The 27,982-nt window shown below is 38.0% G+C and overlaps 7 protein-coding genes across 12 annotated transcripts in view; 2 read left to right on the top strand and 5 right to left on the bottom strand.

Moving 5' to 3' along the window:
• The first annotated feature begins 95 nt into the window (after positions 1 to 95).
• On the top strand, positions 96 to 3,255 carry LOC108966436 (calpain-C). Its single transcript, XM_018929343.1, has 2 exons — positions 96 to 1,314; positions 1,443 to 3,255. The coding sequence occupies exons 1-2, from the start codon at positions 590 to 592 to the stop codon at positions 2,755 to 2,757; spliced, it is 2,040 nt and encodes a 679-aa protein (XP_018784888.1). The 5' UTR covers positions 96 to 589; the 3' UTR covers positions 2,758 to 3,255.
• LOC108966437 (protein screw) lies at positions 3,085 to 4,909 on the bottom strand. The gene is made up of 3 exons (XM_018929344.1): positions 4,610 to 4,909; positions 4,343 to 4,536; positions 3,085 to 4,268 (listed from the first exon to the last, which is right to left on the bottom strand). Exons 1-3 carry the CDS (start codon positions 4,771 to 4,773, stop codon positions 3,331 to 3,333), a joined length of 1,296 nt encoding a protein of 431 aa, XP_018784889.1. The 5' UTR covers positions 4,774 to 4,909; the 3' UTR covers positions 3,085 to 3,330.
• Positions 4,910 to 5,007: 98 nt separating this feature from the next.
• On the bottom strand, positions 5,008 to 6,116 carry LOC108966438 (cell cycle checkpoint protein RAD1). Its single transcript, XM_018929345.1, has 2 exons — positions 5,947 to 6,116; positions 5,008 to 5,885 (listed from the first exon to the last, which is right to left on the bottom strand). The coding sequence occupies exons 1-2, from the start codon at positions 6,094 to 6,096 to the stop codon at positions 5,169 to 5,171; spliced, it is 867 nt and encodes a 288-aa protein (XP_018784890.1). The 5' UTR covers positions 6,097 to 6,116; the 3' UTR covers positions 5,008 to 5,168.
• On the bottom strand, positions 6,087 to 6,817 carry LOC108966439. The gene is made up of 2 exons (XM_018929346.1): positions 6,624 to 6,817; positions 6,087 to 6,555 (listed from the first exon to the last, which is right to left on the bottom strand). Exons 1-2 carry the CDS (start codon positions 6,733 to 6,735, stop codon positions 6,107 to 6,109), a joined length of 561 nt encoding a protein of 186 aa, XP_018784891.1. The 5' UTR covers positions 6,736 to 6,817; the 3' UTR covers positions 6,087 to 6,106.
• A 363-nt stretch (positions 6,818 to 7,180) lies between these two features.
• Positions 7,181 to 8,643, top strand: LOC108966432. Of its 2 annotated transcripts, none has more exons than XM_018929332.1 (4): positions 7,181 to 7,460; positions 7,690 to 7,834; positions 7,899 to 8,398; positions 8,498 to 8,643. In XM_018929332.1, exons 1-3 carry the CDS (start codon positions 7,304 to 7,306, stop codon positions 8,386 to 8,388), a joined length of 792 nt encoding a protein of 263 aa, XP_018784877.1. In that variant the 5' UTR covers positions 7,181 to 7,303; the 3' UTR covers positions 8,389 to 8,398; positions 8,498 to 8,643. The 2 variants fall into 2 exon arrangements, with proteins under 2 accessions (XP_018784877.1, XP_018784879.1); XM_018929334.1 differs by having other exon boundaries at positions 7,899 to 8,410.
• An 81-nt stretch (positions 8,644 to 8,724) lies between these two features.
• Positions 8,725 to 27,982, bottom strand: part of LOC108966429 (receptor-type tyrosine-protein kinase FLT3) — a 46,697-nt gene continuing 27,439 nt past the window's right edge. The window contains exons 2-18 of one of the 5 annotated variants that reach the window (XM_018929328.1): positions 21,853 to 21,961; positions 17,808 to 18,006; positions 16,098 to 16,125; positions 14,816 to 14,896; positions 14,679 to 14,761; positions 14,431 to 14,575; positions 14,195 to 14,375; positions 13,821 to 14,059; positions 13,691 to 13,743; positions 13,238 to 13,392; positions 13,038 to 13,077; positions 11,060 to 11,225; positions 10,834 to 10,988; positions 10,581 to 10,773; positions 10,382 to 10,517; positions 10,201 to 10,306; positions 8,951 to 9,295 (exon numbers count right to left, since the gene is read on the bottom strand). In XM_018929328.1, coding sequence (XP_018784873.1) covers positions 8,951 to 9,295; positions 10,201 to 10,306; positions 10,382 to 10,517; positions 10,581 to 10,773; positions 10,834 to 10,988; positions 11,060 to 11,225; positions 13,038 to 13,077; positions 13,238 to 13,392; positions 13,691 to 13,743; positions 13,821 to 14,059; positions 14,195 to 14,375; positions 14,431 to 14,575; positions 14,679 to 14,761; positions 14,816 to 14,896; positions 16,098 to 16,125; positions 17,808 to 17,942 — 2,241 coding nt within the window. In that variant the 5' untranslated portion in view covers positions 17,943 to 18,006; positions 21,853 to 21,961. Of the gene's footprint in view, positions 9,296 to 10,200; positions 10,307 to 10,381; positions 10,518 to 10,580; positions 10,774 to 10,833; positions 10,989 to 11,059; positions 11,226 to 13,037; positions 13,078 to 13,237; positions 13,393 to 13,690; positions 13,744 to 13,820; positions 14,060 to 14,194; positions 14,376 to 14,430; positions 14,576 to 14,678; positions 14,762 to 14,815; positions 14,897 to 16,097; positions 16,126 to 17,807; positions 18,010 to 21,852; positions 21,962 to 27,982 lie in introns of those variants that run through there. The other 4 variants (XM_018929329.1, XM_018929327.1, XM_018929326.1 and 1 more) reach the window with 4 other exon arrangements.
• The window catches only part of LOC108966431 (facilitated trehalose transporter Tret1), a 7,644-nt gene continuing 3,246 nt past the window's right edge, over positions 23,585 to 27,982 (bottom strand). Inside the window, exons 2-6 of the mRNA XM_018929331.1 lie at positions 27,372 to 27,604; positions 27,174 to 27,304; positions 26,764 to 27,101; positions 26,280 to 26,701; positions 23,585 to 23,882 (exon numbers count right to left, since the gene is read on the bottom strand). Of these exons, the coding sequence (XP_018784876.1) occupies positions 23,676 to 23,882; positions 26,280 to 26,701; positions 26,764 to 27,101; positions 27,174 to 27,304; positions 27,372 to 27,604 (1,331 nt within the window). The 3' untranslated portion in view covers positions 23,585 to 23,675. The remainder of the gene's footprint in view (positions 23,883 to 26,279; positions 26,702 to 26,763; positions 27,102 to 27,173; positions 27,305 to 27,371; positions 27,605 to 27,982) is intronic.

The raw sequence follows: 27,982 nt of genomic DNA, 5'->3' as shown, positions 1-27,982 counted from the left end.
ACCCTGTGCGCTTTTCACAATTCCTTTTGTTTCACTTTTGTTATTTTGCGTATTACGTTTTGTTGCTACTTCGCTATATTTATTTTATCATTCAAACAAGTTGCGCATGCGTATTTTTGGCCCAGTCTTTTACACCAGTTTGTTTTCTTTTCCACTTTTGTGTTTCTGCATTAATTTTTTGTCTCAACTTTCACTTTGTTGTGAATCCACCGTGTGTGCACATTCGACTTGATTGTGGAATTCAATCAAACAAGGTCAACGGAAAAGAAGTCCAAAAACAAATCGTACGCGTCAAGAATATTAGAATTCTTACCAATTTCGTGACAGCAAGACCATAAACCTTTAATAAACAATTTTAGTGTGTAGCTGTAAGTGACAAGCAAACCACCTGCTTAGTACTTGCCAATTGGGAGTGTATGTCTTAAATGTTGTTGTTGCTTAAGCTCCAATTGGATTGTTACGGAGCCTACAGCAATACACGAACTGCAAGTGTTGGTGGCAAGACGTAGACAGCTAGACAACTCGCAACAATCATATTTTTAATTGCATGAAGACAATAGGTGATTTTGTGGAACCGTAACGCTACGCAATGACCTCACGTTATGAGCGCATCAAAGCTGATTGTGTGGCACGCAATATCCTATGGGAGGATCCCGATTTTGCTGCCGTGCAATCATCAGTTTTCTACTATCAAACACCGCCCTTCACATTCCAGTGGCGGCGCATAGCCGAAATTGCGGAAGCACAGAAGGCGTGTTTCGTGAATGAAGGAGAAAATTTTGACGTCATTCCTGGCAAGATGGGTGATCGCTGGCTGGTGTCATGCTTGGGCGTTTTGCATTCGCTGCGCAATCTATTCTACCGTGTTGTGCCCGCAGATCAAAGTCTAGACAAAGCGCACGGTGTATTTCGGTTTCGTTTGTGGTGGTGTGGTGAATGGGTGGAGGTGCTTGTTGACGATCGCCTGCCTACCATAAATGGACGCTTGGCATTCCTACAGCCACAAACATCACACTGTTACTGGGCTTCGCTGCTGGAGAAGGCGATTGCAAAGTTGCACGGCTCTTATGAGGCGCTCAAATATGGCACGCGTTCAGATGGTCTCAGCGATCTGCTTGGTGGTGTGGTTGAGTGTATACCACTGAAGACAGGCACTAATGCCACAGATCTGCTGCGGCCGCAACAGTTGAAATCGCATCTGGAAACAACCTGCATAGTGACGTGTATTGCAGTAACGGGCGGCACAGCGAGTGGACAACACAAAAGTACAGCTGAGCGGCTGGTGAACGGTGTCGCATTCAATGTTAACTACAGGTGAGTGAGCGCGTGCGTAGGTGGACTAGTATTGCCTTAGCAGCACTAACGAGTAGTCATATACATATATTAGTTTTGAACTAAATTGTTTGCACATTTATTTTTCAAATTTTTAATACTTTTCGCAGACTTTCTTCGCTGGATAAAGTAGAGACGTTGCTGGGGGATGCGGTGCAGTTGGTGCGTTTGAAAGATCCACTCGCTTGCAATGGTTTCGACAACAATGCTGTATTTGAAGGCGATTGGTCAGCGCTCTCGGCATCGTGGGAACGCGTTTCAGTGCAGGAGCGTGATCGCCTTTTCGGCCAACTCGATGCTGGTGAGTTCTGGATGTCGTTCCTCGAATTCACACAGACATTCACCAGCCTCGAATGCATTTATCTGGACGCTGACACAGCCAAAGACGAGACAACGCTGCAAGAACGCCCTAAACGCTGGCAAATGAAAATGTTCCAAGGTCAGTGGAAGCGTGGTGTCACAGCCGGTGGTTGCCGCAATCACGAATCCTTTCACATAAATCCGCAACTATTGTTGAACATACAAGAGCAGCAAGAAGTTGTGATTGCATTGAATCAACACACAGCTGTGGAGCCTAAAGTCATTGGCTTTTCAATGTACAAATTAAATGGCTTGGCAAATGGCAGTAAGGGTAAGTTCAGCGAATGCCTACCAAAAGATTTCTTCAAAACACAGGTGAGCTTCCTGAATTCGGACTACGGCAATACGCGACACGTAAGCTATCGCTGCCAGCTAGAAGTGGGTCAATATGTGCTTATGCCCACCACATATGAACCCGGCGAGGAGACTAGCTTCACCGTACGCTTCTTGGGCACAGCACCATTGCGTCTCTCACTGCTTGAAACACAAACAATGATGCTGTTAGATCCATTCCCAGCTTTGAAGACCGAAGTGGAGACAACAAAAATCAAAAATGTCTGTCAATACGAGCCAGTGTTCATGCAGTTGGCTGACGAGAACAAAACTATCAACTGTTTTGAATTGCACGAGTTGCTGGAGGCGTGTTTGCCCAACGATTACATCAAAGGTTGCGCCAATATCGATATATGTCGTCAGGTGATTGCATTGCAAGACAAAACCGGCACAGGACGCATCAATTTCCTACAATTCAAAACATTCATGGTCAATCTGAAGTCATGGCAGGGTGTTTTCAAGATTTATACAAAAGAAAAGGCCGGCATACTGCGCGCCGAACGCCTGCGTGACGCACTCTACGATGTCGGTTTTCAATTGAGCACAGAGATAATGAATTGTCTGATGCAACGCTACATAAGGAAGGATGGCACATTGCGGCTAAGCGACTTTGCATCCGCAGTGCTGCATCTGACCGCCGCATTCGATTACTTCCAACGCAAGGATCACAATCAAGACAATGTTATCGAAATTGAAATGTCCGACTGGATAAAATGTGTGCTGAGATGTTAATAGTGTTGAAAATTGTTATAAGCTGTACGATTGCTGCAGCAGTGGTCGGTCATTTCTAGGTTATGTCTGAAATTCTGTTTATTTTCGGTTCTATTTTGAGCTTAGTTCAATTTATATGTGCAATTCTGACGTACCTTAAATCAAAAAAACGAAAATCATATTTACTATTTAACGTAGTGACGTTTTTGAAAACAAATATTCCAAATACTGTTGACAATATGGTGAAAATATTTAATATTTACGACCATTAAAAGTCTTACACGTTTTACTGAAGCTTACTTCGTTGCAGCCAACCCAGTTACCCCAAATAAAAGCAGACAAAGTAAATTGTTGTTAACACATTTTTTTTTTTTTATATATGCACGCGCGCACATACTTACATTTTAACACTTAGTATATACTTATGTATGTAAGCAAGCAAAATCTCATTATGTTCATCGTAACAAATTTACAATAATTAAATATATGTATGTATGTATTTACATGTTGCCGTTATAATTACTATGCTACTTTATTTTGAACGATTAAAAATTTTAAATTTCGTCTTCCACACCGTCAAGAACACGTCATCATTCAACGGCAACCACACTCCTTGGCGACAATGTGCGAAAAACGCATCAAATTCACGCTATCTTCATTGACCGAGTACAGTATGGATATGGAGGCCAACTTGATTGGCACGCAACATGGTTTCGGTAGATTTGGGCGTTTCAAATGCATCAGCGTCTGCACAATGGCATGATTAGTGGCATTATGCATCGGTGTGCCCAAGGGGAAATTACACTCGCCAAAGCAGTAGAAAGCCTCGAAAGTTTTCGGTGCAATCACCGATTTCTCCATGCCCAAATATTTGAAATCCAATGTGAAGTTGCGTCGCTCACATGCTTTGGGTGGCTCAAAAACGATTTCCTTGTTGACATTGATAGTGTGCGGCAAATGCGGCGCCGGTGGCTGCCGAAAGGAGTCGGCATGCCGCACACGACGTTTATTTTGTTGACTTGAGCGCTGTTGCATCTTGGTCAACAAATCGGGACCTTTGAAGTAGCCAATAATGAAGGGCTGCAAATCAAGCAGTTCCGCTTGTATTTGCGGCGACACTAAACCGATATCAGTGACAGCAACCTGTTGTGATTTAGCTATGGCTCCCTCTTTTCTATGTCTGTGTGGCGTATGCAATGTGACGCCAACCAACAAGTCATTGCCGTAGAGTATCTGCTTAAGCGTGCGAAAGCGTAACCACTGATTGAGCACATGTGTTACATTCAACTCCAGCCAACCTCTGAAGGTGGTGGTGGCATTTATCGATGCAACGCGATGCATATACTCGCCTACAGGCTTATAGACGTCGATTGTGTAATTATACTCGGCATGCATGTTGTAATGTCCCAGTTGTGGATCTTGGTATAAGCGCATAGCGGCATGTGTTAATTCCAAGTCGTTTGGTATGTCATTTAAATTAAAATTGACGAGCATGTCGCCCAAAGGTGCAGAAATCGACTTAAATGACACGGCTGTAAGAGAAAACTCAATGAGTAACGAAAAGTTATAGCTCAAATACACTCGAAGACCAAAATATCAAACTCACGTCTGCTGGCGAATGTGATTATATTGTTGCTCAACTCGATTTCTCTGCGGTCGAAGGGTGTTATGAAGTTGTCCTCGCTGATCGCTCGCCTATTTCGCGTTTTGTGTTGGTTCTGTAGCACTTCTGATAAATGCTTTTCATCCTCTTCACTGATTTCTTTGTACACTTCAAGCAAAAATTTCGCCGCTGAATTGCTGTGAGTTTTAAATTATTTATCAATTAATTTCACTTCAGCGCAAAACGTTCCAAGCTATTGCAAGTACTCACCTTAAAGATGGTTGTCTTTTGAGACGCGCGCTGGCCTGACTCAAACCTAATAAATCGGCAAGTTGCGCCATTTCGTCTGGTGTGTTCTCTTGCTGTGCAAATATAAATGCTAGACAGCACGTCAATAAAATAAATACACGATAAAATAATATTTGTTGTAGCATTATTTAAGTTTGTTTAGTTTTAGCTAAACTTTGGGTGTGTATGAAATATTAGTTGAGAAGTTATGTTTAAATAAAGCAGCAAGCAGGTACTAATGGCGGGTGTTAAACAGTGATTAGCGTAAGTGCACATAACTACAGGTAGCAAACAACAAAAGCAACCACATAAATGAACGGTCGTAATTTTTGCAGGATTATTAACCCTTGACAGTTTTAGCAAAACTTTAGAAGTAATAAATAAGAGCAGTTTACAGTCGGTGGTAAAACTTAATTTATTTTTACAGCATTTGTTTAGTATAAATGTTTTTTGTGATTTCTATATTTAACAGAAATTCTTAATTCCATAATATAAAATGAAGAAAATGTACTCTGTGCTATGACAATCACAATTGTAAATGTTAAATATCCGCCAACGGCATTATATAGAACTGTACATACACCTCCGCCTGCTCCTCGGATTGCATCATAAAGTGCATTTCGAGCAAGCCACTTGCATCCGTTTTGATCGCAACTTTTGTGGCGGCCGCCAGTGCTTTGTGTGTCATACGCATTTCTGTATTGCGGTAACATGCCGACGTGGTCTCGCGGCAATTGAACAACATGATCATATCACTAGTTTTGGCCACTTCAACGAACGTCTCGGTTTTCATCACACCCAATGTCTCGATTTTAAAATGTGGCGTACGCGGTGATAAAGTTATACGCAACTCATCGGCCGCTTTATTTAACTCTTGTATGAGATTCGCGAGCGCTGGCCCGCGTATAAATACCACATTTAAGCTAGCGCTATCCTCATCAAGATTGTAGTCTATAACTTCATCGACGTTGGTAGTTTTAATAGAACATTCTGCTGATATATCAGGTTCATCATTTGGACGCAGCACGAGCACCAGTGGTGCACCATTGCCTTTGTAGAACATTTTCAAGCTACATGGTATGCCGGCGAATAGACCTAAACACTCGGAGATGATATTCATATTTAGACCAAAGGTCACTGTATCGACAACGTGGAACTCGGCAAAACATGTTGCAGTCATATAAAGATTTGCTTGCACACAATTACCCTCCTCCACGGTGACACGTAATCCTTCTTCGCTTATTTGAAACTTGCCATTCTGTTGATAATTTATTTAATTAAAACTTTTTTTTATTTATTTTTGAAATTATTTTACTCACGTTTTCAAAATTTAAAGCCTTAATGCCAGTGTAAAATGTCTTGATGTGGTCCAAACGAGCTACAAATTTGAAATTCGAATATTGACGCTGTGTTAACATTTTTAGATTCTTTAAGAGTCCCTTTTCATAGAGGGTCTTTGAATGTTGCATTCGTTAATTTTCACAGCGAATTTTCCTTAAATATTTCTAAAAAGCTGCATTCCATTCGTTCATTCAAATTATTAAATTGTTGTGTTGTCACCGCTTCCACTTTGTAAGTACTTGGCTTTGGACGTAACAACTGTGCGAGACGCAATGCCAATACATGTGCACAAGTATAACTCCGCTGCACGTTTTCAGTTTGTGTGACTGAATTTTGTTGCTCTAGCTCACTGGACAAGCCCAATACACGCTCGTTGAACTGTTTACAATTACAATAATTCACGCCAGGAAACAACCAAATAGAGCTAGCGTATTGTTGATGTTTGATCTGTATCTCGGCAACAGCACAACTTTCATTAGTGTATAAAATTATGCTTTGCTCATCCAAAATGCACAATGCCTCTACGAGGACATCGCCCAAAAGCGCTTTGAGTTGTTGCAATAAATGGTTTGTGTGCACTTCTATATCTGAAAAAGTAAAAAAAGTAGAGAAAGAAATAAGATTTTTGCTTGCATGAAGCATGCATGAAACTTACTTAACTCTATATCCAGCGCGCTCGTATTTCGTTCGTATTGCTGCAGTGCTTCCTCGATTAGCTTAACAATTATTCGTTTCGCTGGAAAGCTATCCTTCGCTTCCAATTGCATTTGGCATAGAGAAGCTTGCTTTTCTTATAGAGTTTAAACTTGAAATCGAATTAAATACTTCCAACACAATTAGCCGGGAAATCTAAAAGAAAAACATGTGTAATTTGTTATTCTGCCTATTTCCCCTAATTCGTAAACAAATAACAGAGTTGCAACGGTTTACGTTCGTTAATCGATAACTAAGAACTTAAAATACCGATGCGTTACATTTTTAAATAATAAATTATTGTTGTTGCTTATTTTAATGAAAATAGGAAGAAATATTGTCAAAAATTTACTATTATCAATAAATAATGAAGCACCATGTATAAGCAAAGTACTTACATAACTGGTATATGTGTAGTAAAAATTTTCCGTAGTTTATTCTGTTCTTTGATTGTACATTCTCTGCTCTCTATTAATCGAAACAGAAACAGAATGCCCACCAACAGAAATAATCATAAATTCACATACAGTACAGTTAACGTGTCCAACTACAGAAATTATCATTTCAGCAACAAAAGCAAAAACAAAGCATTATATTAATTATTTATATTGTTTGTGTTGTGAAGTTTTTTTTTTACAAATTATGACGAAAATTAAGTTTACTACTGAGGACGAGGAGAAAATAATAGATTTCGTAAGAAGTCACGAAATTCTTTATAATAAGCGCCATAAAGAATTCCGTGATAGTGAGAAGAAACAACGTTTGTGGCTTGAAATAGCAGAGCAGCTCGATATAAAAGGTTAGTAGTTACATATTTGTTATTGTTCTTTTTGTGTTTATAAACAAATTTTCTTGATATGAACCGTTGTCGCTGATTTTTGGATGACCGATGCGTTGACAAAGCCGATGAGCGCTTGACTGCAGCTTTTTTCAAACTAATATTCGTTTTATAGTTTTTTACTTAAAAACATATATGTATGTACATATATATAGACATATTTAATTACAATCTACCATATGAATTATAGCTGAAGCCGTTAAGGGAAAATGGACCACCATGCGAGATTACTTTATGCGCACCAAAGATAAGCGAGGCAATGGCTCGGTAGCGCCACTTACTAAACGTGACGAATCACTTATGTTCTTAATGGACACTTCCCTGCGGAAGAAATCGTGCGTGACATTTATTTAATGTTATTATTCAAAGTAAATTTGTTAATATTCCTCTCAACTTTAGTTGCATGAAAGCAAACACCAGACCTTCAAAGCAGCACACTGACAGCGCTAAGGTATGCAACGCCGTATTAACAACGAAAAAGGAACGCACGCCAGCAGCGCCACCCGTAGAATCGTCACGACGTGCAGGAAAACGCAACAGTGCCTTTGCCGAAATCCAGCAAACTACACCACCAGAATTAATTAGCAAAAAACGTGCAACTTTGGTGGAACCTTTACCGCCTAAGCCCTCGAAAGTGCCAAAATTAACGCAGAATAACAGTTTGCAAATCTTTTTCGAATCTATTGCCAGCACTATGCGCACATTCCCGCCATTGTCGATTGCGAAAATAAAATTGCAAATCTCACAACTAGTGGGCAATGAGGAAATCGCTTTGGCTGAGCGAAACGCAAATACTGAGGTGTTCTATCTGACAAAAAATCAAATAGTCTATGAAAGTGAGAGGGAAAGCGAAGTTGATTATGGTTCCAGCAATGAATCGGCTGCTTAAATACTGAGTTGTATGTACATATGTATGTTTATAATTTTACTTTTATGTTTTGTGAATATTAAACAAATCGTAAACTTCATTGACTATTCTGCTTCTGCGTGAATTTCAGCGAAAGCAGAATCTGTTGCTGTTATGACTGAATACTATACTGACCTGTTGCTCGGAAAAAGTCGCTGGCGTAACATATTTCCATATGTAAATATATACTATATGTTTTGCTGTTTAAAATATATTCCAAGTTTTATTTCTTAAATATTCCTCGATTTTCTTTCTCGCCAAAAGATTGTTTGGTTTTCCTTAATCTACATATACAGCTACAAATTGTAAAACCATCTTATCTACTATTTATTATAATCATATAGTAAACACTTTATAAAAGCATTTTACACAGACTTATAATAGACAGTTTAGTCGTACACTAATATCTTTAAGAATATATAAATATAAGCTGACATATTTACAAATACTTAAACTGTATATATTTACATGCTGTGTAAACTTAGAACATTTTACAACTATTGCAATGTTCGTTGCTCACATTTGCTTATTCTATATTTACTAACTAAATCGGTGGAAAGACATAGTCATCACTCAGACTGTTAATATCAACATATGCCGCACTGGGGCTTAATGCCTTGTAGAGTTCCTCGAAGGTGGGACGATTTTCGGCGCTCTCATCCCAACATTGCATCATTATGGCGTAAACCTGATCCGTGCAGATTTCAGGTTTCTCCAGTCTTTTGCCGGACAGCAAAAATGGTATGAGCTCATGATTGCTGATGGTTGGATATGGTGAGGCGCCCAAAGTGCCGATCTCCCATAGCACAACACCGTATGCCCAGACGTCGCTCTTGTTCGAATAAATATTGTCACGTATCGCTTCAATAGAGAGCCAACGTAGTGGTAGCTTTAAAGAGAAAAGAACACATAAACAAATATTAAATAATATTGAGTTGTCTCAAGTCGTGATAAGAAGCGAGTTTTTAACCAGATTGAAATATAAACATATAGTATATATTCTCTGATGAACCTAAACCGGCATCTTAAAGGATGATTACTCCTACTAATTGGACCTGGCAACTGAACTTCATCTGGTATCGCAAACGAGCAAAACTAGTCTATGGTGGCTTATTGGCCTACCAGGTTAACCTAACCTAAACTATACATATAAACTCTTTGTATTCCTTGATTTTTGTGAAAACTACTCCAGCTGGATCAAAAATTTGTTTCGTGAGGTTAAGTCAATGGACCTGTTGCGTGCTCCGCTTTAAAATATTATCAAAGAAAACAATTCTGCTATTTTTTCGGCAAAGAGTTCCCTTGTAAAATATATTTTAAGGGAAATATTATCAGATCCCCCTAAATCCCGGCTGTCACTTTTGGTCCAAATATGTCGTAATCGCTTTTTATTTTAACCTTAATTTATAGGATTTAGAAATCGTAGACCCACAATCGATCGAACCCCAAAGAAACTTCACTTCTGGTCTTAAGATTAGATCACGTCAATAAGATGATCAAAATTAGCCTTTTGAGACATTTTCAGTAACTACTCCAACAATGTCGACTATTCCAACAACTCGATGCAAGACTCTATCTCTTCGGATTCACTCGTTTTTTAACTGCATCAGCCCTCGTGTACTTGCCGATTATAGCTAATATTCGATACCGTCAATGACACTACTGCCAAAAGCCTAGTACAAATCTGCCGGTTCTTAAAAAATATGAGAGTTTAACCTTGAAAATAATTGCCAGCAAACTTCGTTAAACAGCCCTAAAAATTTGTCAAATGTATTCGGATTTCAAAATACGCACCTTTCGAGTTTTTGTATTTGTATAAATACCATGGCGGGATAGACCAAAATCTGATATTTTCAAGGTCTTACGATCGTCTATGAGTACATTACGCGCAGCCAAATCTCTGAAATTTAAAATCAAAACATAAAAGTATTATTGAAATAAAAAGTTTAAATTTTGACAGTGAGAAATAACTCACCTATGAGTTATCTCCTGCTCTTCCAGAAATCGCATGCCATTCGCGATTTGTAACGCAAAATTATGCAACTCTTTGTGATCCAAAATATACTCAAATGTCTCATTATAGTCCTCGTCTTCAACTATAGTATAGGTTGCTATAAAAGAATAAACTTTTCGTTTATTATTTCTCTCTTTTTGGATAAGACATTTCTACTCACTCTCCGCGACAGATGTCTTCGGCTGACGTTCAGTCTCATATTCACTATCCACCGATTGTGTGGATAATTTTAATTCAATATATTTGACCTTCGGCTTTGGCTGCTCGGCTGTTTTGCGATTTGTGTACGAGGCGATGTCGCCGTTGGGTTTGAATTTTGTCGAACCCTGACGCACGGTACGCAGATAGGTTAACTGTAGAAAGCAGTAGAAAATTTTACCGAATAGAAAAATAAATGCAACCATAAATATTACCAAATCGCCACGACCCACAAACTCCATGATCATGAGATATGGCGGTCGTATGGTGCAGCAGCCAAAGAAGCTGACGATATTGTGATGTGTGCCCACACCCTTCAACATTTCGATTTCACTTAGAAATTCTCCCACTTCATCTGAAGTTGGATTTTCTGTAAAATTTCACAATAATTAAATATTAAACATTCCATCTACAGGTTGTAGATCATCTCTCCGCACTCACTTTTCAGTTGCTTTACAGCAACAACGGTGCTGCCGCGCATTCGTCGTATGTTCACAGCGATGGCCTTATAGACACGTCCGAATGCACCCTCGCCGATTTCGGGACCAATCTGTATGGCGGTGTGTGGTATTTCGAATACATCAGCCAAGCCCTTCGCTTGTGCCTCCTGGAGAAAGAAATGTATTTGGCTTGTTAAAGCTCAAATCCTCAAATATTTACTGTTTATTTTTAATATATAAAGTGATTGTACATTAGAGTTAGTCTGTTGATTTTTTCGTCGTAACATAAAATCGCGTATGAGGAAATTGCTTTACGGATTATTTTAAACAACTTTGCTTAAGAAACTGTAGGCCTAAGACAGGTTTGAGCCAGCAATTTTTAAGGCGAAAAGTGTCTGAAAAATCGTTTATAGTTGCCCGATTCGCCCGATTCTTACAAATGTTCAATAGAATATCTCAAGAAATTGGCGAACAAATTATTTTGATCCATTAAGACTGCCTTAAAAGTCGCTGGCTCGAAACCGGTTTTAGACCCATAGTTCCTGAGGCAAAGTTGGTCTGCATGATCCGTGGTACATTTTCCATATACGTGGTTTTCGACTTTTAGTCCCGTTCGCTCTTTATAAAACAATCTTAAAAACCCTACCTTTTCTCTATCCATATAAATAATTTATGTCTGAATCTCTATATTATTGAAATAGTATGCTTAGTTTTAGGATATCGGATATGAAATACTAATATTAAGGACCACCTTTTAAAAAATTATTTGGTCAAATTAAAGCAAAAACTTAGGAAACTTATAAACAATTGATATACTACTACTACTAGTGGGCTAAAACCATGTTGAAATTTTCGTTTTAAAATTAAGTATATGAATATTTCGAGATCACACCGAGGAAACTACTAGAATTATGACGGGTGACCCAAGCAGAAGTACTTCTTTCATTTTTTTTTTTTTTTTTTTTTTTGACAGATCAAACTGTCGCTCGACCTCCCCAAGCAACATCGCTGCTCCAAAAGCTCCGATTTTTTTGAGCCAAATTCTCTTCAGCATTGAGGACCATTTCTGGTTCAATGGGTATGTAAACAAGCAAAATTTCCTCAATTGGGGCGAAGAGCAACCTGAAGAGATTCAAGAGCTGTCATTTCAACCAGAAAAAACAAAGGTTTGATTTGGTTTGAGAGCCGGTGGAATCATCAGTTCATATTTCTTCAAAAGTGATGCCGGTGAGAACGTAACCGTCAATGGCGACCATTATCACGCCATAATAATCGATCGTTTGATGCCTGAATGTGAAACTCGTGATCTTGGCGACATTTGGTTTCTACAACACGACGCCACTCCTTACACATCGCATCAATCATTGGATCTATTAAGTGAGCACTTCGGTGAGCAGATAATTTAACGTTTTGGGCCGGTCGATTGCCCACCAAGATCGGGTGATATCAGAACGTTAGACTTTTTCCTGTGAGAATATATAAAGTCTAAAGTCTATGCGAATAATCCCGCTTCGATTCAGGCCACATTTGAAGAGATAATCTTCAAAAGATAAATGCCAAAGAATGTTTTTTCGAATGATAATAAACATTCCCCATTAAATTGGATGTTTCTGCATTTTTTCTTTAAATGAGTAATGAATCTCAATGTGGATCACCCATAATTTTTAAAGCAAATTTTTAGAAAAACTTGACTTGACGTCAGTCTTGTGTGGTTTTTCAATTTTTTTCTTGGGATTGAGTGAAACGTTTGAGAATGAGAGCATGAGTCTTCCACTGATTTTTAATCGTTTCAGGGGTTTTCGAGATAAAAGAGATATAAAATCAGGTTTGTGGCAAAAGCTGTTTTAAAAAAATGTCTGTGGTATTATATGACTTGCTTTTGGAATATGATTAAACTCGAACAAAGTTTTCAGACAAACTGCAGATCGTTTCTTAATTTATTTATTTAAAGACGAAATAAATTTCATTCAATTACTCACCTCAACATACTTATCGACGTAGTTGATGTTGTCTTCCATTCTAAAATAAAGAAAGTATAAGGAAAATAATGTTTTAAATTAAAATAGAAACCAACAATTGGCAACTCTGCACTATTTGATTTGCATTTACAAGGGTAATCGTATGAAAAATCAGTTAGATATATTGAAAATCATATAATGAAAGCGCAAAGCAAACTCACTCGACCATTGTGGAGAATGGCGCCAGGCAATGTTCTTCCTTCGGTAGAACACCGTTATGGAATTTGGCAATTTTATTACGTTTCCAACAGCAAAATGTCAAAGCCAAAACGACGATGCAGAGGAAAAGCGCGCTGAGAATAATTAAGGCAATGCCCTGTGGAGAGAATACTTAACATAAATGTGTATTTACTTTGTATATTTTTAAGGTAATGTGGTATAAATATGGTGTTCCTAAAGGTTAGAGGTACATGCAGTATTTTAATATTCTCGTTATTTTTTTACCCAACCACGTATAGGAATAATAGTATTAAGAAAAAATGCTTTTCAATACATTTTTAAAACCATTTAACGGTTGTCTGGAATGTTTAGGAAACACTCGGTAATTATTAGGGTATAGGATTAGAATAATTTTGTGATCTTTTCAAGAAATTTTTTTGCAATTTTTTACTCACCAAATCGAAGTCAGCAGCGTCAATGTTTTCGTCTACTTTAAAAAAATCAGGAACTGTAAAAGTGAAGACAAAAGTTAAGATAACCTAAACACATATCTACTAAGCATACCTGAGGGAAATTGCCACTTACCTGTAATATTTGAGAAATGCTCTGGGCCGCCACATTGCAGATCGTCTATTATATATGAGCGTATTTTGAGCACAGCATTGGCAACTAATTGCTTCTCTTTTGGTATACGTATTTTGAAGACACCCTTCATAGTGCCTTTGGTGTTCAGCTGTGTCACATTTCGTATGGGATACAAATGCTCTGTGATGGGTAAGAGCCGACCGCCCCACGAGAGCGAAGGATTGGTTTGTTCGCTGATGCTGTGGATGTAGAATGTCGGTATATAAAAATAAAAAAAATAAAAATAATTTAGTTCTCAAAAATCAATCATAAATTGAGAGTTAAACTGCTTTCATTGGCGCAAAAGCTCTTTGCAAAAAAATGCCCACACTTACATTAAATATAATTTCCAGTGATTATTTGTATCTCTGGCATCGTGATTATGCTTGTCCATTATTTTTTCATATTTAATCGCCCAATCGAAGATGATCGTCTCATTGTCGGGTATATTGACGGATGATAAGACCTTCGGTAGCGTTGCAGCATGTCGGCAGGAACACACACCCATTATGCAATCTACGAAAGACAGTAATATGAATGAAGTACTCAATCAGCAAGTTGCTTGTCTTACATGGCACAGACACGGTCGCATGTTCGGATACCATCATATTCGATGTTTCCACTAATACTGTATAATCACAGCCAAACATGAAGCCACACTCGTTTTGATCCACATGCGTCATTGGATTCTCCGGTATGATCATGCTTTTGGTGTCCTGCATTTGAAAGATTATGAATTCGTTTCAAAAATGTGTGAAATTTTTATTTCATTTATGAAAACTACAGATCCAGCACTATATTTTGTGATCTCTTACTAACCTTAATAACACCATAGACACTACAAGGCGGTTCACTGCACTTTGTGTAATTTGTGGCAGTCACTATGACATTGTATGAGGTACCTATAAGTCGACACATATTTAATTTTTATTTTTTTGAAAATATATTTTATATACCTTTTGGTAAATTGTCATCCCAACTGATTAATAGTTGCACAATATCGCCTATTTCATGCAATGTTACGTTGGTGGTAACACCTGTGGAGAATTATGAAATTTATATTTAGATATTCTAGCTTCAATCGGTCTCAGAAACTTTATGTTGAGACTTAGAGAGATTTATGGAATTGATATTAAGATATCCTCAAAAGAAGGGTTCAATAAGTCTCAGAGACGCATAAAACGCCTTTTTCTTATTTAAAAATGTCAATTTATTGAAATCATAAATTAAAGATTCTCTGGAAAACCACAGCAGCATGAATTTTAAAAACTGTTCAAGTCAGAGCTTGTATGTTATTCCACCTGCCTATATTAATTTATACCACTTTATATGGTTAATACTAGTTTTATGTTCTATTCACTACTCTCCAAGGCTTAGCGAATCAGGGACACTACTTACAAAGTGTGCTTTCCTGCTGCATAAAAGCGAAATCGTTTGACTGCTTCGGGTCTTGTTATTTTCTCTCAGCATGGTGTAAGTGATATCAAAAGATGTGACGAAGACAAACGGACGAATGAAAGGGCGAGTTCAAGTTAATTATTTCATTTTTTAAATAGTCGTATTATACATATTTAAGACCCTTTTTTATTCTAAAATCAAGAACTATACCATGACCTTTTGTATATAGATTGTGACAAAAAAGCACCCGGTATGTATTTTGCTAAGTTGGTAGAACTGTTCTTAACCGTTCTGTCAACCAGTTTTTGTTTAGTCTCTGCTTAAGTCGGCACATCTCAGTAGTGCGCTGCGACTTTTACAATGGATACAAATTTGTCCAAATTTTGTATGCAGAATCGTTGCAAATGTTGGAAAAGGCTTACGGTGTTTCAGTTTTATCAAACACCACTCGTAGTACAAAGCATTCAAAGACGGTTGAGATATCGTTGAAGACATGCAACGTTCTGGCCGACATTCGACCTCTTCAAGCGATGAAAATTAAAAAATAAAAATGAAGTATATGGTGCTTGAAAATCGTCAGGTAAGTGTGTGAAACATGGCACGAGAGCTCGACATCTCTCGAGAGTTCGTTCGAAGGATTTTGGCCGATATTTTGAGTATGCAACTCGATGCTTAAGTGTATTACATGTGGTGGGGATGACTTTGAATAATAAAATAACATGAATAAATAAATATTTTGTTTTATTTACAATTTCCAGGTACTTTTTTGTCAGAATGTATAATACGTGATCAACCTGAAAAGCGCCGAAATCGAAACATTTTTGTTCATTGCCAATTTACCTGTTATTCTGCCAGAACGAGTCAATCGCTGCAATAAGAAAATTTTATTAATTTACATTAGTTTTATTCGTCATTAAAAAATAATAATATAATATAAAAAAAAAAATATTTTAAATTACTCTATTAGATAATTTTTGAAAATAAAAGCAAAACATAGTAACAGGCGAGTTGAGGAGTTCAAAGGAGACTAGTATGGAGAAAATTTGTTTTTATAAAATTTGATTTTATTATAGTATTTGCAGCGGAATTTTGCTTGTTTCCACGCTTTCGGGTCGCTTAATCCTGTACAATCCACTCGGATGACTGGCGATTGGACTGCGGTATAAAATAATATAGTCCATATTTTATCCATTGCCATATATCGACGCAGATTAATCTCGGGTTTATTGCAATTAAAGAACTTCAAATACTCCTCAGCATCAACAGTTAGTTGTGATTTTTGTTGGATTGTGAGCTTATGAGGCACCCACTTTGCACAGAGCTTGCACATACCCTAATATTTATTCGCAATACGTTCCTTTGGTATCTTTAGAGTCTTTGCTATCACAAAAAACTTCACTTTACCGGAATAAGAAATTATTTTGGCGACTTTTTTAAGTGTTTATCGGTAAACAGCCTCTTTAGGACGTCAACCGTCTTCAACGAGTTCGGCGCTCATTTCGCACAGTTGATTTCCCTGGTGCACAGTCCAAATAATGCTGATCAATCGGAACCTAGGCTTCAGCAGAAATTTTTTCCAACAAAAAGCAATGTTTATCTTAAACTAACACAAATTGATTCACCCAAAAAACTATATCTCATAAACTAATAGTTCGACAGCTGTCAAATTTATACTCATATCTTTAAAAGGCAGGGACTGACAAAAAATCATATGCATTTAATTTTAGTAGTACCATCTATGTATCAGCCAAGAACTTTGCAACCAAGCTGTTAGAATGAATCCCATTGAAAACGGATCGACAACCCGTTCATCTCGAACCATGTCTAGGACGGCCATCAACATCAACTGATGATTAACTTGTCAATAAAATAAAAGAATTACTGTTTGAGAATCGACGATTAACAGTCAACGATCTTTCTGGAATATCGGAATAATCAGGTCCAAAATCACTCAATTCTTACGAAATACAGCATCGTGTTAAAGTCTGTGAAACAATGCTTTCCTACTACCAGGTATTATTACTGACGAATTCTTGGATGGATTGGATCTCTATGCTTACGACCTACAAACAGACGATGAATCGGCCGAAGGAGTGACATGTTTCTTCGACCATCGAGATGTGGTGTACTCAGAATTCTTTTCGCCCGGCCAAACTGACAACAAGACTTTGAGTATTATACGTCGTTTGCGCGAAGATATTCGTAAAAAGGGGCGGAATTATGGGCCGACAATTTTTGGCTTCTGCGCCACGATAATACACAAATCATCAAATGTACTAAAAACATTTTTTACTAAACAAATTTTATTGTTATTTATTTAACTTGATACACAAAACGCCTGAGACACTCACGTGGCTATTACGCATTCATTTATATAATTTTCAATAATTTACTTTTTTGTTGTTGGATGTAAGGGTTTATTATTTTTATTATTTTATTGTAGCTAATAATGATAACAATAAAGCAAACATATAGTATGTTTGCATACAAGTATGTATGAAAGTACAGGTGTACTATTAGTTCTGTCTTCATTCGTTTGCAAATATTTACCTTAGCAGGAGCGCCAGCGGCTTCTGCGCCTGTTGTTGTTGCTGTTGTGGATGTTGCCAATCGCAAAGTAGCAGTCGTTAATATTGAAAGCAACAAGATGGTCACATACTGCATATACAGGAGTTTCGAACACATTTTTACACACTACTCATTTTCCAACGGCACCAGTCATTTTGTTGTGGATTTGAACCATTGACTTCTGCTGGAAGATAAATGAAGAAGTGCAAAAATTAATTTTATGGATCTGACAGGAAGCATTTCGATCCATTTTTATTCCCAGAATTTTAGAAAATTGCCTAAGTTTGGTTTTTATGGGAGAGCTCTAGATGAATATATATACGTACATGTACATACCATATTTTGCAGTTAGTTCGAGTATCTTTCGATTGTCTTCGAAATAAGTAAACAATTATTTTGAGATTCAGTTTTGTTTAGAGAAAATATCCTTTAAAGCCTTATAAAGATATATATCGAAATCCCTATACCCTAAGTAGTTCCACTGAAACTGCATTTGACGCGCTAATCCTAGGTATGGAGAGAGCTCTCTCTAGGGCATAAAAAATAAGGAATCCAATGGGCGACATCGGCTAGATGTACCGCCATTTAGCCGATACAGATATGGTAATATTTACAAGGTAGAGCAGAGTTAACAGCTAAGGATCATACCACGTATCAGGGAGTAAGTTAGAACAGCAATCTGATGTGGAAATTCAATGTGGAAGAGAGGTGTAAATGACGTAAGGTATTGAATAAAATATATTGCAGTCTTTATCTGGGAGAGATCTTTCAAATCACACTAAAAATTGGGTGGCTAGTGTAGAGGCACGTGATCCACAAGCAGAACTTTCAACATACTTGTATAAATGAATGGATCAAAAATGGCTGAAGAAATGACCGCCGAGATCCATTGTGCGTAGCAAGATCTCAGGTGACCATTCAAGCTGCCGGAATACTGCTGCACCTTCCAGGAAGATAAAGCAATAATCTCACATTGCATCATGTTCCTAGAAGCAGGGAGGCAGTAGATATGGTGACTGCTGGAAAGCAGCTGCATATATACTGTTTTCCGGGTCACAAGAACATTTCGGCTACCGAACGGGTAAATGAAATACATAAGCTTCTAAAAAAGGTACACAATAAAATTTCCAAGAGTGCTAACTGGCGGATAAGGCCGAGGTGGAAGTCCTAAAGAGTATGCAGGATCAACAAGGTCAGCCCTAGAGAAACGCATAACCTTATAATAGTCAAGGTACGAAAGTCTGACTCAGCTCTAATACCTGCTAAGCCTTAAGCTTATAAACTTTATAAATTTAATAGATTTTATCATTAAATGCCGCATTTTGCCTTAAATCATTCGTAGATATGTAAAGGTATACATATATTTATTTTGCAAAGTGTATCGTATACAAGTTTATACATTATATCATTATATATATATGTGTCATTTAATACAAAACAAATTACGATTCGTAAACCCCAAAACTGGCGCGAAACGACAGTAAATTAAATGAATAAAAGCTCATCAATTAAAGTAACCTCCACGTTCTGGTACATTTACCGTTAAAAACTCAGAAACGTTCATCAACTTGCACTACATATATAGAGGGGGTGAGCAGAAGCGGCCACCTGGATGGCGAAATGTCAACATGCGGTAAAAATGCGCGGATGGATTGGTGTTATACTTGTAAGAACACCGCCCACCCTTCAGATTCGCATTGATTATATAGTGCGACTGTCGGGACATATGTATGTTGTACATAGGTACTTGTAAAGAGTGATATATTTCCAGGCTCTCTACTTTTTCACGAAAAAAACACGGAGTCTTCAAGTGTAATGGGGAATGTTTATTATCATTCGAAAAAACATTCTTTGGCTTTTATTTATGAAGGTTGTTTCTTTCAAATGTTGGCCGCGGATACGTCTAAGATCGCCCCTCCGTTAATTTAAAACTGATAACTGGCGAAGGAGACGCCAGCTTCACATTCAGGCATCAAATAGTCGGCTATCAGAGCGCGATAACGGTCGCCATTGACGGTTACATTCTCACGGGCATCATTTTTGATGAAATAACTACTGATGATTCCACCGGCCCACAAACCGCACCAAATCGTTGATTTTTCTGTAAAGAATGGCTCTTGAATCTCCTCAGGTTGTTCTGTGTCCCAAATGCGTTAATTTTGCTTGTTTACATATTGCACCGGAAATGGGTCTCATCGCCGAAGAAAATGTGAAGCAATGTCGCTTTGGAAGATCGAGCAACTTCAGTTCTTGCATAGGCTGGCTTTTAATTTAAGATCCCGACGTAAAATGCCAAGTCGGTCCATACGTCAGTCCGAGATACTGTGAACGGCGCCGAATCGACTCTCCACGGTCTTTGTGTACAGTTTCAGCTACGGCTGATATATTTTCTTCTCTGCGTCCTGGACCACTCGCTCGAATATTATCCAATAAGGAATGCTGGGTCAGAAGATGAGTGATAGTGTTGAAAAAACATAACTTGACAATTTGACAGGACTCGAGTGATCTGTCAAAAAATTCTATTAAAAAAGGTGTCTCTACTTGGATCACCCGTTATTTTTTTTGTACGTAAATATGGCTAATTTGTAGAGACGGTTTGGGTTAGTGACGGGTTAGATAAACTGCTTAAGCTTTGGCATTGACCATCACAAATTCTACACCACATTTCTGCTCTTTTCGGCTTAACTGACGTTTCCACATTTAGTCACTCAACTTCGGAAATCCTATTTTCCGCTCTATTAAAATGGCATGAAATTTTCATGCCGAAATTGTTAATTCTACTTAGCAAACCAATTCCTACAGGCACATGCTTTGATTATAATATAATATAGTATATATATATCTATATGTAAATATTGTACTATGTACATTCTTAGACTAATGGCAGTAAGACTAATTACTATATACTTATTCGATGACAATGTTGATTGAAACATGTGGCTTCTATTTTGTATTTATTGATGTGAACTGAGTTCTTAGGGCTACAAATGCTTAACATGCAATACATAGTTACAGGTACATATTACTAGCTAGTATGTTGAACTCTTCATTATACATATTTTTGCCCATAGTATTCTCTAAGGATCAACGTCATCAGGACCACCAACAAATTTCATGCGATCTTAAGTACTAAATTGTACAAAAAAGTCCATTGTGCGTTCCAAATCACCTTTAAGCTGTATTACCCGTCTGATGTAATATACGACCGCTAAAATTATTTGTAATCCATGGTGCCTTGCATTCAATTTCTTCATAAATTGATGTCGTCTGTTTAATTGATACGATTTAGTGGTCTGTGCAATTATGTCATCAAAAAATAATTACTTTTTTGCCAACACAACATTTATTTTTCACAAGGATAGCAGCACTCAAAGCAATGTTGAATCATTTGTATGAAAGCTGAGCGGCAAGCGCTCATTGGCGCCCACCGTGCGGGACATCATTTAAATACTGGTGAAACGCTTTTAAATTTTTTGCATCCTTGAAATTTTGGTGGGTGGTCCTATGCAAATACCATAGGTAATTAGTGAGACCAAGGCACAAACGTGTATGTATATAAATATAGTATATGTATATTATATGATTTCTTCAGACTGTTTGCTGACCGCGGTCTAATGCGTTTTCAATTAATATAGGCGCACAGGTGCGATGGTCAATAAATGATTTCACATTATCATTTTAATAATTATTTTTGAGTACATAATCGTAATAACGCCTAGGCGTCACTGGCAATTTCCACTCAATACCGATCTATACCTCTTGAGTCTATTTTTATATACAAAACGGCCGGATAGCCAAGCTGTATTGGGCTTAAACAATTAGATATCGATTTAAATGTCTGCCACTTACTATGCACAAATGTAGATTTGAAATTGATATAACAAATATGCGAGAGTTATTTTTAGAACATGATTACCTGCTCACTTAACTTGTTGGTATCTTAGAAATGGTTTATTGGAGGTATATATTTTTCCTTCTGAGATTAATACTCCTACGCGTTTCAGCTACCTTTTTCATATCAACTCACCAGAAGTAGCCACAAGATTTTAAAATAGTAATTAAGTTAGCAGTTAGCCTTAAATGTCCAGAAGTATAGAGTATGGTGCGGGTTAAGGATGGTCCCATGAGTGTCAGCGCTGCGTAAACGGAAATAATGCGGATTTCAATACATCTAAGAAAGGTTGAATCGGCGAATGCTTATTAAAATAACAAATACAATAAAAAGGATGAAGCATGAAAATGTTTAACAAAAGGAAAGCAAAAGATGAGGTGGAGCAGCTTGTGACTAAATACTCTTAAATATTTTGTCGTGATTATGTAATATCCTTTTAGAGTTTTATAGTAAGTTTCCGCTGAATGCTGAAGTTCGACTCCGTCTTTTTATACATTGGACTATATTAAGTTGGCTTCGATGTTTGTTATGTCTAGAAGGAAGCGTCGAAGGTCCTTTCAAAATTATATATAAATGATCAGCATGAGCTGAGTCTATTTATCTATGTCCGTCTGTATATAAACGATCTAGTCTCTCAGTTTTTGAGATGGGAAATTTTAACCCCGGCTTTTCTAACCAAGAAGGTGCAAATTTCGGAACGGCCAATGTCGGACCACTTTAGCATATAGCTGCCATACAAACTGAACAATCGAATGTAACTATGATCGGTCGACTGCTTGTGTCCCTGTCGAATATGAAGTTTGATGACTTCGTTGCAGCTGGATCTCCGACACCCGATTCTATCTCTTGTGTAGTAGCATTTATTCAGACAAGGACTGTTACTTAGGTAATATCAGTTTACAGTCAATCGACTGTGATGTTAGAGACTGCTTCTTGTTAATTTTGGGTTGCTAAAATAGAAAGTGATAGTAAAATTTTCCTAACAAACCACCACCATTTACTAAAATGATATATAAAATAATGATATTGAGCTCAGAATCCTAAACAGGACACCTCAAATATCCCAAAAACCCCTTAACACATCAGTCGTAATTTTTCCTTCCGATTTTTTAAGAAGTGTAGGATAGGATAAGATGAAAATTGCACCGCGATCTTAGGTTTATTGTGCCCTCTCCCAAGTAACAACGACCTATCTAGCCCAAGCATATTGATAAGTTCCAATAGGGAGGTATTTAAATATATTTAAAATTTAAACCTACTGAGGCTTTAAACAACCATTTTTTAATTTAAATTAAATTCACTATGACGTTTTCGAGCCGTCGGTGTACCACTTGATTGTACTATCCCTAAGCAGTAGCTCGAGAGTGGGATCAATTCATCCAGCCTTACTGGTTAAGGTAACCTTGAACTTCTTTATCCTTTTGGTAATACTGTAGTATGGGAGAAAAGCCGATAGCATTACACCACTTAATTCATTCACCCGTTGGGTTGAGATCACCTTATCTCTATCACATACTTCTGCTGTCATTTGGAGCAGTGTGTGTTTGGCTACCTGCCCCCTTACTAGCTGAAGTGGTGTGAACTTAAGCATAACTTCAAGAGCTGTTGTCGGACATGTGCGCATGGCACATGCTAGCAAGTCGTTGCATCTTCGATAGTTGGAGCCCTAAAGAAGTTAGCGATGTTTTTGAGGCCCAAGGCACAACCGTATACTATATAAGTTGATTACGTAACAAATATGTCAATCTTTAAAACAATATTCTGAACTATTTGAATTTCAAATTTTTTGTATTTTTGGTGTCTTTCTTGTTGTAAATAAATATTACACTAATAAGTAGAATTCCTTGTAATGCTTTCACCACAACAATTAATTTTTAAATACATACATATAAACCATAATTTTATTAAGAAAATACATATTCACAGAAGTACTTATAGTAATCAATTATAATGCTTTTTTACGATTCCTCTGTACTCATGGACTTTCCTTTCGTCTCTGGGAGGAATATGGCTATGTAGAAAAGGCCGAGTGCGGCGAACGAAGCGCAGGCCCACATTGACGCCGACAAACCGAAGGCCTGCATGAATGGTGGAAATACTTTTATCAAAATAAATGTGAAAAGACTCAGCAAGCACAAGCAAAAGGAGGCGCCTTTTGAACGGATCTACATGGATGAGGAAGTAAAGCGATTATTTTTCAAAAATATTTTGTATTAATTAATTAAATTTAGTCATTATAAATTACTCGAAATTTTTGTGCTCCTTTGTTATAAGTGCTCAAATGAGTATTACTGATTTTGCCTTTTTATCAATACAACTCATTGAATCAGAGGCCGAAATTGTTGGTATACTTACGATACTATTATTTTAAAGTTCTTAAATTTGTTCACCGCTGTGGCGTTTTCGACTGAAATCTTAGCTTGTTAATTAAAACAAATTCAGCAACGCTCATTAACTCGTCTGATGAGATAAAGATATAACTATTGATAAGGCCATATATTCAAACTATGAGAAAAGAGATATGATTTTGTACGTGCAACTCAAAGTCCCTTTCTTCGCGTAGTGTCACTTATGATGGAAATAATGTATGACTTTCGACTTTTTGGAAACTCTCCGCAGTTACAACCCCTTCCAAACCAACGTGGATCTGCGCCTGGTATAAGTGATGTTCGATTTTTCGCAACACGAGAGAAAAATGAAAAATACACTTCAAGTCTTGCTTTGGTCTCGAGATGTGAAAAATCGAATCGGATGTTCGAATCGAAGCCAATTTTTTACATCACGAGGCCAGAGCAACGCTTGAAGTGTATTTTTCATTTTTCTTTGCGACGTCAAAAGACCAGAATTCCGTTATACGGTACGCCCATAAAGTCAATATCTCTTTATTATGGCTGCGAGTTTGTGTACATTCTTGTCCTACTTCGGAAAAACTCGTGCGACAACCTTAAAAAAATACTGTATTGTCTTTTAGAGTTAGATATTAGGTAATGTCTCTCATCTGGATGTTTCTTTTTCAAAACCCAAGCTAGATGGATAACAAATATCTTGAGTCCGAGCAATTTTACGATAGTCTCAAGTTACTGCATCTTCTTCTTTTCTTTATTGTCGCAGACAACGCTTATGCGAACCGAGTTTACAACAACGCGTCAGTCGTTCGTCCTCTCTCCTGCTTGGCGCCAATTGAAGAATCTAAGTGTAGCCAGATCCTTCTCCTTCCAACGGAGTGGAGGCCTTCCTCTTACTCTGCCTGCTCATCGTTCATGCTTCTGCACTATATAGCAGGATGGGGATGATGAGTGACTTGCAGAGTTTGGTATTGGTTCGTCGAGAGAGGACTTTACTTCTCTGTTGTCTACTCAGTCCGAAGTAGCATCTGTCGGCCAAGAGTTTATTCTGCGTTGAATTTCCATTCTAACCTTGCTATTGTGGTTAATGCTTTTTCCAAGATAGACGATAGCTACCGGATCACTGTAGCATTTTTCGAGCAGAGCTGCCATGGTTTGAGCTCGCTCACTGTGCGCTCAACGATTGTCTAGAGTGAGTATATACAGCGACTAGGGAACACGATTGGTATCCGTTGTTTATTTGTGCGACCGTGAAATCATCCTTATATTCTAGTGCGGCCCGCAGCAAAGCCACTGATCTACTCGGTCCCAATAAGATTCATCTTCCCGCAATCGTAGGAGTTCTTACCGGATATTGTCCAGTAGGAGGAAGCTGAGCTAAAAATACCAAGCCACTTTTTCCTCCATTCAACAACGTTTGCAACTCGGAGTATCTCAGCAGTCAAATTAACTGTGAGCCTGACGAAACAGCTGGAATTGATATCAATAGCCTCAACTAAGTTTTAGCAGGATTAAAGCACTTCTTTCATCTGACCGTCTTTTCGAACAATATTTAAGATGATTTAGATTTCACAATGAACCGCGGTGCTCAGCAGTCCAAGTGGAACTCGTTTTTTGGATCGAATTTTCAACCTAACCGAACCTGAGAAAGTACAATATAAACTGTCATTGATCGGCTTTCCTCCACTCCTTCACTTATCCATCATATTCCTTATGCCATACTTCATTTTATATATTTTCTTTTATATTAATTTAAGTAAAACCATTTTACATTCTTCTTCAAAAGCTTTTCGATTTCGAATTATTCACGTTTTGCGTTCAACACCTAATATTAAGGCACTTAAGTTCGCATTTGATTTTCATGTAAGCCACTTTAACGCCACTTAAGCGATTCGAGCACAAAAATATCGATAATTTCAAATAACAAATATGTGTATGAGTGTGTGTTACTATATATATTTACTATATATATGCTGTCTCTTATACACATCTAGATGTGTATAAGAGACAGGCAGAGAACATATATATATTACTATATATATTTACTATATATATGTGACCTGGTCTACGGAAAGGTGGCTTAGGTGTCAAAAACTCAATTTTCACTTTTTAGTTGATTCGGATGGAAGATGAGATGCTTTTTTTTTTAACAGCGTAGTTTTTGCACGTTAGCTCCCTTTTCGTAGACCACGTCACATATTTATATTGTTATATTACCTTCGGCGGTAGAATCTCCACCAGCACGACAAATGTGACGGGTATTACGCCCACATTTGCCGCAAGTATGATAAGCGCCACCAGCAGCAGCGGTAACCACGAATGATAAGGTGTCAGATCCACGCTGGTCTCTTCGGCAAAGAAGGCATACATGCCGAACGCGGCCAAACAAATCCCCATAGAGGCGGTGGACAGTATGAGCAGCATTTTGCGACCATAACGATCCACCAATATGATGGCGGTTATGGTACCGATAATTTGCACCAAGCCGATTATTATGGTGTTCGTATTCGGATGTAAATCCGTTTTGATGGCGCCAAATATGGACGTGGCGTAGTTGAGTATCGCGAAGCTGCCGCTGAACACGTTAATTAGAATCAGCATACTGCCCATGCTGAGGGCATGTATGGCGCGTTTGCTAACTGTAGTTGAATAACGGTATTTTTTATCATGGTAACAAAAAAAATGTTTGAAAGAGACTTACAGAAATCGCGCCAAGTGACAACATCTGCTTGCGACTTTTGCGATATCGCATCGCGTAGCTCTGAAAACTTCGCATTGCACTTATCGATATCCTGCTTACTCTCTGCCGTGTGGCCCTGATAGAATTTAAAGGCTTTCTCGGCTTTTTCAACTTCGGCGCGCTGCAAGAGATACGTCGGTGTTTCCGGGAAGAATGTTTCGATCAGTAAGAAGAGCACGGGTAGTGAGATCACCAGCAACGGTATCAAGTGATAGGGTACATTGGAGGACAGTGTATAGCCCACCAACATGCCCGAATTCAAGGTGAGTGTGAATAAAGAAGTGAGGCGACCGCGTATCCTATGAGAGAATGCATAGTGAAGAGCTTGTTGAAAACTTTAAGGTAAAAGCAGGTTAAAAAAGTGGACCTACGCTGGATCGACGACTTCGCCAATAAAAATCGGTATGACGACGTAAGTGCCACCACCTGTCATGCCGCCACAGAAGCGCGCCGCATAAAGATACTCAATGGATTGCGCAAAGTAGACGAGACACCAAAAGCACTGCGTTTCGAAAAATGCACTTGAAGTAAACCTGTTTTTATTATTGTGGTTTATGGCGCGTACTTACAATATGCGGTATGGCCAGACAATATATGCAGGCCTTACGCCCAACTATATCCAATAGGTACCCGAAGAACACATTGGCGAGTAAACTGCCTAGACACACCAGCGCGCCCATCCAGGAGCCTTGCTCCACGGAGACCTCAAAGTCAAGCGGATTTTCACCGGGTGCCTGCAGCTTGAATAGCATTGGTGCGAACCAGCCAAGCCCGATCCCATGGCAAAATGTGATTATGGTTACTAGGCGGCGACACAAAGGCAAATGCAAAATTTAATACGTTATCGAGTACAAATATTGAGATTTCAGTTTCAGAAATAGATTTGCTAAAGTGGAGCTTCTTTAGTCCCTTAAGCCAATGGAAGGCATGACAAGTGGCAATTAAATTATTTGCAAAAAATCTATATATGTAAGTGTGTGTCTATATTTACAAACATACGTAAATATTGCGCACTTATGCGTTAAGTGGTTGCTGTCGTTGTTATACTACAATAATATTGCTGATTTCCATGAAAGCGGTTTATGTAACAATTTTTAATGGGATTTCGGAACTTTTTGTTTTGTTGTAAGCAAACAGCCAAGTAACGGCATACTCGTCTCTTAATAAAAGCGCAAAATTA

The sequence above is a fragment of the Bactrocera latifrons genome, unplaced genomic scaffold, assembly GCF_001853355.1.
Source record: "Bactrocera latifrons isolate USDA-ARS-PBARC rearing strain unplaced genomic scaffold, ASM185335v1 scaffold_16, whole genome shotgun sequence".
Lineage (NCBI taxonomy): Eukaryota > Metazoa > Arthropoda > Insecta > Diptera > Tephritidae > Bactrocera > Bactrocera latifrons.
The sequence above is the reverse complement of the archived record's forward strand: the minus strand, read 5'-3'. Positions and strand labels throughout refer to the sequence as shown.

What these genes read in the sequence shown, in the direction of transcription:
- LOC108966436 (XM_018929343.1), top strand. Translation starts at nt 590, where the DNA reads ATGACCTCACGTTATGAGCGCATCAAAGCTGATTGTGTGGCACGCAAT. An exon ending in GCATTCAATGTTAACTACAG is followed by an intron (nt 1,315 to 1,442) that starts GTGAGTGAGCGC and finishes TACTTTTCGCAG; the next exon opens with ACTTTCTTCGCTGGATAAAG.
- LOC108966438 (XM_018929345.1), bottom strand. Translation starts at nt 6,096, where the DNA reads ATGCAACATTCAAAGACCCTCTATGAAAAGGGACTCTTAAAGAATCTA. An exon ending in AGGCTTTAAATTTTGAAAAC is followed by an intron (nt 5,886 to 5,946) that starts GTGAGTAAAATA and finishes AATTATCAACAG; the next exon opens with AATGGCAAGTTTCAAATAAG.
- LOC108966439 (XM_018929346.1), bottom strand. Translation starts at nt 6,735, where the DNA reads ATGCAATTGGAAGCGAAGGATAGCTTTCCAGCGAAACGAATAATTGTT. An exon ending in CGCGCTGGATATAGAGTTAA is followed by an intron (nt 6,556 to 6,623) that starts GTAAGTTTCATG and finishes TTACTTTTTCAG; the next exon opens with ATATAGAAGTGCACACAAAC.
- LOC108966437 (XM_018929344.1), bottom strand. Translation starts at nt 4,773, where the DNA reads ATGCTACAACAAATATTATTTTATCGTGTATTTATTTTATTGACGTGC. An exon ending in AAAAGACAACCATCTTTAAG is followed by an intron (nt 4,537 to 4,609) that starts GTGAGTACTTGC and finishes TAAAACTCACAG; the next exon opens with CAATTCAGCGGCGAAATTTT. An exon ending in AATCACATTCGCCAGCAGAC is followed by an intron (nt 4,269 to 4,342) that starts GTGAGTTTGATA and finishes TTTCTCTTACAG; the next exon opens with CCGTGTCATTTAAGTCGATT.
- LOC108966432 (XM_018929332.1), top strand. Translation starts at nt 7,304, where the DNA reads ATGACGAAAATTAAGTTTACTACTGAGGACGAGGAGAAAATAATAGAT. An exon ending in AGAGCAGCTCGATATAAAAG is followed by an intron (nt 7,461 to 7,689) that starts GTTAGTAGTTAC and finishes TATGAATTATAG; the next exon opens with CTGAAGCCGTTAAGGGAAAA. An exon ending in ACTTCCCTGCGGAAGAAATC is followed by an intron (nt 7,835 to 7,898) that starts GTGCGTGACATT and finishes TCTCAACTTTAG; the next exon opens with TTGCATGAAAGCAAACACCA.